The sequence below is a fragment of the Cibotium barometz genome, chromosome 36 (genome assembly GCF_041138505.1).
Source record: "Cibotium barometz isolate CiBa-2024 chromosome 36, ASM4113850v1, whole genome shotgun sequence".
Classification (NCBI taxonomy): Eukaryota; Viridiplantae; Streptophyta; class Polypodiopsida; order Cyatheales; family Cibotiaceae; genus Cibotium; species Cibotium barometz.
The window spans coordinates 26,306,951-26,315,330 of NC_141081.1; the positions used below are offsets into that span (position 1 = coordinate 26,306,951).

Below are 8,380 nucleotides of genomic sequence, written 5' to 3' on the forward strand. Positions count from 1 at the left end.
AATGAAAACCTTACCTTTCATTCCCAATCCGCCCGGGGAAAAGTCAGGGGCTGGTCCTCAAATCTGGAGAGGTACCATGATAGTGCGACTGTGCAACATCATCCTCGAGGGTGCAATCATCCTATAACTGTAATGCAACATCCTCCTATGAGAGATCCAAATCCTGTACCTACATAGCCTCATCCTCCAAAGAAGGATAAACATCCTATGAGGCAAGAGCTACATAAGGGTTGGGGTGCTCCAGTAGGGATGTGGGTGAAGGGGTAAGTATGGGGGTCTGAGGATGCCTCCCATCTCCAATCATAACCCAACGTTGTGTGGTCTGTTGTGGCATAGGGGAAAATGGAGTCTGGGCAACTGCAGAAAGGCATCTAATGGGTAGGACCATGCCGCCTCCTAGCATGGCCCCTTGATCTGGGACAATCTCTAGCAATGTGGCCCTGTCGTCGACGATAAATTTGACACTGGTCAAGTCTGCCTACAATCTCCATCCTCTGGCAGAAATGAGAGCCGTCAGGTCTCTGAAGTATAATATGTAATCGATGGATCAAGAACAAGCACAAGACCCAGGGTAAACCATTAGAAGTGGTGGTAACATTCATAGAAGCTGAGGCAGGAGAGTTCGGAGGGGCCAGTATCTCTAGAGCCTAGCCAAAGGATGCCCCTATGGGCAGCTAAAAGCTTCCAATAAGACTAAGGAAGAGTAGGAAACTGCAGTGAGACCAAGGTAAGGCGTTGATCCTCCGCCACACTGGATCAAAGCCCACCTAGTATTGAAAAAAGAAAATCTTCCTAGGGCCAAGAGGGAAGGAGCTGCCAGCCAAAACCTGAGAAGTGGTTTCTAGAGAATGAAAGTCTACTTGAAAGAAGCCTCGACAAGCAAACGAGTATCCTAGAAGTAGCTGCCAGCCAAAACCTGAGAAGTGGTTTCTAGAGAATGAAAGTCTACTTGAAAGAAGCCTCGACAAGCAAACGAGTATCCTAGAAGTACACAATGAGCTTCAAAGGAAGATCTGCTAGAAGCCATTCACTCATGGGCCTGCGCGAATGAGAGGGGTGGGAGCCATAAAACTTTGCAACAAGGGTGTTCTAGACCTCAATGTTAATGTCGTACTGAAGAGAGGTAAGCTCATCTTGTAAAACATTAATGATTCTGCCAGCCAAAACCTGAGAAGTGGTTTCTAGAGAATGAAAGTCTACTTGAAAGAAGCCTTGACAAGCAAACGAGTATCCTAGAAGTACACAATCAGCTTCGAAGGGAGATCTGCTAGAAGCCATTCACTCATGGGCCTGCGCGAACGAGAGGGGTGGGAGCCATAAAACTTTGCAACAAGGGTGTTCTAGACCTCAATGTTAATGTCGTACTGAAGAGAGGTAAGCTCATCTTGTAAAACATTAATGATTCTCCTGGCTTGTGGGGGTGACGAAAGATTGGCTGTGACAGAAGCCAAAGAGGCAAGCCGACTCGAATCCTGTTTTAATCTCCACATAGTCGATTCTTCTTCTTGAGTAGGTTTCAAAAAACAACCCTTCCTGGTTTGCGATGGCGATGACATTGGATTGTAGGTGATGACTGTGAACAAAACGTTGTTCTCTCCTTCTAAGCGATCTACCCTGTAGACTTGAATCCCAGTTTAATCTCCACGCAAGCGATTCTTCTTCTTAAATAGGTTCACCCTGGTTTGAGATGGCCTACACATCCCAAAAAGCTTGCTTTTCAAAAAGATAACTCCAAAAATAAGCACAAGTGCTTTTGAGTTTTTAAGGTGTAAAAGCTTTACAAAATATAGCAAGCTATAAATATAAAGTCTTGGGCCTACCAAAAGCTACAAATATAAATTATTGGGCCTACCAAAGTATAAAATACTAATTGGTATGTACAAAGGTTTGAGGCCTTAGCCTTACAAAAATATTAGTACCAAAATATGAAACCATAAAAGGTGTTTACGTGTCTTTCAAAATATCTCATAGTGGTCCAACACATGTTCTACCCGTGATTAACATATAATCCACCACTTAATCATCACCTATTTGCAAAATAATATTAATCAATGTACACAACTGATTAACATATTAATCATGATTATATTATACTAGTGAACATAACTAATTAAACATATTAATCCTGGTAGACATCATACTAGCGCACATAATTGATTAAACAAATTAATCCTAATAGCTGATATGAATAAAAGGAGTCCAAAATAAAATATCCCAAAATAAAATAATGGGCATCCGCATATACAGATTATGACTAACATTCCCTAGTCTTGCTTGGGTTGCAATTGACCTCAATTGCATAAATGGTATTAGTGGATGAGATTTTGGTAAGAATTGAAAAATATTTGTGGCATCCATTTGATATTTTCAATAGAGGATGATTTAATATAAGTGTTATCTGTGTGTGTAGTGATGGTCTCATGGTCAATGATAGACTTAGGCACAATATTTTCTTCTTCATCTATAATGTTGAAAGATCCATTCTAATGATTAACTGGTAGAAAAGTTAAGCCTTGATGAAATCTACAAAAAAAAAAAAACCCTTAACAAAACCTTTGAAATTCTCCTCTTGCTTGTAACCCTTGATGCTTAATTTACATTTAGTAACTTGGATAGTTGGAAAGCCTTCTAATACTTCAAAGAGTTTTAATGTAATTTAGATTTTTAAAGCTTATAGAGCTTTGAAAGCTTGGAAGAAGGTGTAAAATATAGCTTGTACAGCTTGTATATAACAAGCTTTTAAAGCTTTGAATTAGAAGAGCCTTGAAAGTTAAAAGCGTGAGACATTATAAAATATAGCTTGCAAATAACAAAGCTAAAGCTTTGAAATATAGCAAGGCTTAGAGTTTTTGAGAGCTTTTTAAATATTTTTTTTGGATGAAGGCGACAATGATTGAGTGGTAGATTATGTGTTAATTTTGCGAGTGGAACATGTGTTGGACTACTATGAGATATTTTGGAAGACTTTTATGGTTTTAAGAAAGAGATCAGTGTGAAGACAATTAGATTGGGTTGAACCTCCCCTTGAATGAGTGTGACCCTTGTACCATTCATCCATATTTGTATGTATTAAAAAGCCTGCTTTTCAATAACTCCAAAAATAAAGCACAAGTACTTTTGAGTTTTCTAGCGTAAAATATCTACAAACCTTTATTGACAAAGCACAAGTGCTTTTCAAAAATAGCTCTTTGTCAAGCACAAGTGCTTTTCAGAAATAGTTCTTTGTAGGTAAAAGTGCTTTTCAAAAATAAAGCACACGTGCTTTTCAAAAATAGCTCTTTGTGGGTATTGGTCTTTTGCATATTATGCGTTCCTTAAGATCCTGCTTCTTACATGCTATCTATTATTGCTCCTGCTCTCAAGCCCAGTGTGAAGCGCTGCCAGCAGCTGCTGACCCGAAGGTGGGCATCTGAAGGATGAAGGTGGGCGTCTTGGACGGGCTCGAGTGCAGGTGAAAGGTCACTATGTCACGGTTCCTGAGAGTGAGAGGGAGATCCTCGAGTGCAGGTGAAAGGTCACTATATCATCGTGTACAGGTGAAAGGTCACTATATCATCGTGTACAGGTGAAAGGTTCACTGTTCCTGAGAGTGAGAGGGAGCGCAAAACGTGTGCATTCTTTTCCTTCAAAGCTCAAACTGATCACACCTTCATGATCAGACCACTCTTGGTGCAGCAGAACAATGGGGGGCGAACAATTTCTCTTGCTGTTACCTGCGATCACCCCCACTCTGCTGCTTCTTTGTATACTTGTTTCGATCATGTGGTTGAGGAGAAGACCTAGTGCGCTGCCTCCCGGGCCTCCAGCATTGCCAATAATAGGCCACCTGCACTTGCTAGGAGAATTGCCGCACCGCTCCTTCTACAAGCTTGCCAAAGTCCATGGTCCCTTGATGTCGCTGCGGCTAGGCTCTGTCCAAGCTATAGTGGCTTCCACACCGGCAATGGCCAGACAGATCCTGCAAACGCATGACGAGACCTGGGCCGGGCGCCCACGAACAGCCGCCGCCGTCCACACTACCTTCGACTGCAGCGACATCGCATTTGCTCCGCCTGGCCCCTCCTGGAAGCTCATGCGGCAGCTCTGCACGACCGATCTCTTGAGCAGGAAGCGCCTCAAGAGCTTCATGCCCGTCCGGGTTGAAGAGGTGGGCGCCCTTCTAAGATCTGTCCTGCACGACAGCCAGGTGGCAAAGCCCGTGGAGATACGGCCCAAGCTCCTTAGCGCAAGCAACAATATTATCTCCAGGATGGCCGTGGGCAAGAGACTCTCCCAGCTCTCTGTGACTTGTGCAGATGACGTTGAAGGCCTCATCAATGAGACTCTGCACCTTTTGGGCGTGTTCTATGTGGGAGACTACATCCCATTCTGGAGATGGTTGGATCCCCAAGGCTACCTGCCGCGTATGAAGGTCGTTCAGAAAAGAACAAATTCCGTCCTTCAACATGTGATCGACGACAGGCGTGAGGAGAGAAGAGCAGCCAACCCTAGCGACCTCCTGGACACGCTGTTGTCCGTGCGCCTGGATGGCAGCAAACCACTCGCCGACGATAAGATCAAGGCCGCAGTGCTGGTAATTGACTATAATTTATAGCCGCTTTTAACACTGATAACGTAGAGAGTTTTATTTGTTTCTCATGACACTTTATTATGGGTTCACATATCTTTTTTAGACCATGAGTCATTTTTAGTCGGCTTTTTAATATAATGTGAAAACATCCACTTTCAAGTAACAAACGTAGATATATCTTTACAGTAAACACAAGCAGTATTTGAAGGTATGTTCACGTGGATTTTCACTTCAGTTTTGAATCTCGGGTCACACTTTTACATCTTTAATAACCTATACATAACATTACATGCTTATCTACCCAATAAGGCTACATGCTTCTCTAACCGATGATTTTATGAGTCTCAGGATATGTTTCTGGCTGGTATAGACCCGTCTTCAATTGCGATAGAGTGGGCTTTGGCAGAGCTTGTAAAAAACCGAACAATTATGAAGAAGGTGCAAGATGAATTGGAAAATGTGGTAGGAGTCACACGGCTAATTGACGAGTCAGACTTACCTCACCTACATTACTTCCAAGCGGTACTGAAGGAGACCATGAGATTACACCCAGTTGGACCATTGCTAATTCCACATGAGTCAACACAACCATGTAGCATAGGTGGTTACACAATCCCTGCGAGAACTCGTGCATTCGTCAATGTATGGGCGATCGGCCGAGATGAGGACTCATGGGAGAGACCTCTAGAGTTCTTACCAGAACGGTTCTTAAACAACACCCTTGATGTGCATGGCCACCACTTTGAACTATTACCCTTTGGATCAGGTAGAAGAGGGTGCCCTGGGCGATCCCTTGGGTTGCTCCACATGCAGCTCATGTTGGCTACCTTACTACATGGCTTTGATTGGATGCTTCTAGATTCAACACTAGATATGTCAGAGAAATTTGGCTTGGTAACAATGTTGAAAATGCCCCTAACTCTAATGGTTAGACCAAGGTTACCTACCTTTCTCTATAATTCAACTTTTCCTAATCCATCTTCATAAGCGATGAAATGTATGATGTTGACTATGTGTATGATGATAAACGGCCATTGTAAACATGCTTAATTAGTGTTCTTGAATGACGAACAATCAAGGAGATTATGCTCTAGATTTCTACCATAATATCACAAGCATGTCTAACTTTTGGACACTTTGTTGTAGGTTATTTTCCACTATGTTATTACATAGCATGTCTAACTTTTGGACACTTTGTTGTAGGTTATTTTTTCTCTATGTTATTACATAGCTAGTTTGAATTCATAGTTCAAGATTAATTATGTATTCTCTCACCAGTCACCATGTATGGCTCATATACAAATCCTTCGTAGCATTTAGGTCATATTTACTAAAGAATAGGGTCCATGTGATGGTTGTTACTACTGCTTTCTTGCGATATCATGATTGCAAAATAACTAGCCTTCCACCCTCATTCACTCTAAAACACCATATTGGGGAATATGGGAATTTCTCACAAGTTTGGGACACGTGGTCAAAAGTTTGGATTAACCATAACTTGAACACCACTAATCCAAAATGAGCGCTTTATAGCTCTTTAGATTCCATTTTTCAAGCGCTTTCCAATGATAGGTCATATGATAGGGTTTTGAGAAACTTATAAACATGTTATCCATGTCCTCTTTTTTAAGTATTCAAAAATGGGAATTGGAAAATTCCCAAATTCACTAATATGGTGTTCTAAGAGTGCATGTATAACTAGTTAAAGGCTCATAATCTATTTCTTTAAATCAAAACCTTCTTCTCTCAACACCTTTAGGAAGAAGATAGTATTTTAAATTAGTCTCCAAATTCGGATAGTAATATTTCAAGTTATTTTCATTCCTTAACATCTAAGCATAGCTTGTGATGACGTTGTGTTTACTTAAAAATGAAAGGAAAAAAAGGAGTGACACTAAGTGGCCATCTTTCTATGAACACCCATGGTTGTCCTTTTTTTTCAAATGATGTTAAGGAGGGCCTAGATTTGGGTACCCTTTGTTTTGCACAATGTTACAAAATGTAGTAAATTTTTAACGTAATGGCCTACAAAAAACAGTATTGAGCAACAGAGGATCAAATATAAGGGTGTTTTATGCAGATAACAAAAGTGCGACCTCGATCAAAAACCCAAAAACAGAACTTCAACAGTTAATGCTACACATATTCTCCTCTCAAGACCAAAATACGGGTGACCAAAAACATTTTCCATGCATTTGTACATAGCAACCCAAAATCCATGAATGCATATTCGGACATCCCACAATGCCTCATGGCATTGCTACATTTGCATGGTAGCAATGATGAGACAATGCTTGAAACAACTCCACTTTTATCAAAGCCTACTGGTGCATAAACTCATGCACGACCACATCAAGATTCAACACTTGCAAAAAACATAATACATATGTTTGCAAGGGAGGTACGTCTCATGCTTTGCTTCTCTCTTTTTGGAAATCCAGACAAGAGAAACTTAGGTACTCAGAAATATTCACCACATAATTCATTCCAGTTGCACGATGCGACCTCTTTGTGCTCACATAAAACATTTGTGATTTCTTATATAAAAAGAATGTGGGCGAGAGAGAGAGAGAGAGAGAGAGAGAGAGAGAGAGAGAGAGAGAGCTTGAGTTCCTTATAAGCAAAACACACACACACAAAGAGAGTGAAAGACACAAGATAGGGATGGATGGCTGAATTTTCTTCTATCTTCTTCTCTTTTCTACAACCATATAACTAAATGATAAGAGTACATACATAAAAGGAAAGTAATCTCCTCTACAACAACATACATAAAAGGAAAGTACATACATAAAAGGAAAGTAATCTCCTCTACAACAACATACAAAGTGGTCGGTCTATAGTGTGAACCCGACTATATGAGATGGTGCTATAACTATGCCATAACTCTTGTAGTCCAAAGTGGTTGTCACACAACATGTCATCAACTAGAGGCATATCAACCATAATCTCACCAACCATGCCAATGGCATAAGTGTGGAAGCTGTCACCCAAGAGGGTCATCAATGTTTTCTGTAGCACTAGTTGAGCTCGATATCTCAATGATCCCCTTCAAGCTCAACTTGGCACATTGCACTCCAAGTAAGCTCTTAAACCTATGGATCTTCTCGGTGCCCAATGCCTTCGTAAAGATATCAGCCACTTGATTCTCTATGCAAACATATACCAGATCTACATCACTTGTTAGAACCTTCTCTCACAAAGTGGTGATAGTGCACCTCAATGTGCTTTGTTCTAGCATGGTATATTGGGTTACTAGCCAACTATATGCTAATCATTTTGTTACAATAAATGACTAACTGCCCTATCCACGAGCTCATCCATATCACCAAGCAGCTTCTGAAACCAAGCTACCTCACAAGCTACCATAGCATCACCCCTGTACTCTACCTTTCTACTCGACAAGGCAATTGTGGCTACTTTTTACTGCTCCAACTCACAACAACACTCCCAAATGGGAACATAAAGCCACTAGTAGATCTCTTGTCTACAGCATTACCAACCCAATTAGTATTTGTGTACCCATGTAGCTGTATCTTTGTATATCAACCTCATAGAAAAGTCCATAATCAACTTGGACTTTATGTACCGGAGAATCCATCTAGTTGCATCCATGTGTGGCTTCTTAGGGGCCTTCATAAACTTGGTCACAAGTCCAATAACATAACTCAAGTCTAGCCTCGTAATGGTCATGTAGATGAAGATACCCACTATGCACCTGTATGCAGCAGTGGGGTCCTCCAAAAGCTCACATGTATGTGTAGAAAGCTTTGTGTTCTTCTCCAATGGAACTAAAATATGCTTACAGCC

At 41.1% G+C, this 8,380-nt stretch overlaps 1 protein-coding gene across 1 annotated transcript; it reads left to right on the top strand.

Annotated features, from left to right (window-relative positions):
* The first annotated feature begins 3,445 nt into the window (after positions 1–3,445).
* LOC147617699 (cytochrome P450 703A2-like) lies at positions 3,446–5,661 on the top strand. Its single transcript, XM_086775945.1, has 2 exons — positions 3,446–4,573; positions 4,919–5,661. Exons 1-2 carry the CDS (start codon positions 3,683–3,685, stop codon positions 5,555–5,557), a joined length of 1,530 nt encoding a protein of 509 aa, XP_086632071.1. The 5' UTR covers positions 3,446–3,682; the 3' UTR covers positions 5,558–5,661.
* Positions 5,662–8,380: the final 2,719 nt, after the last annotated feature.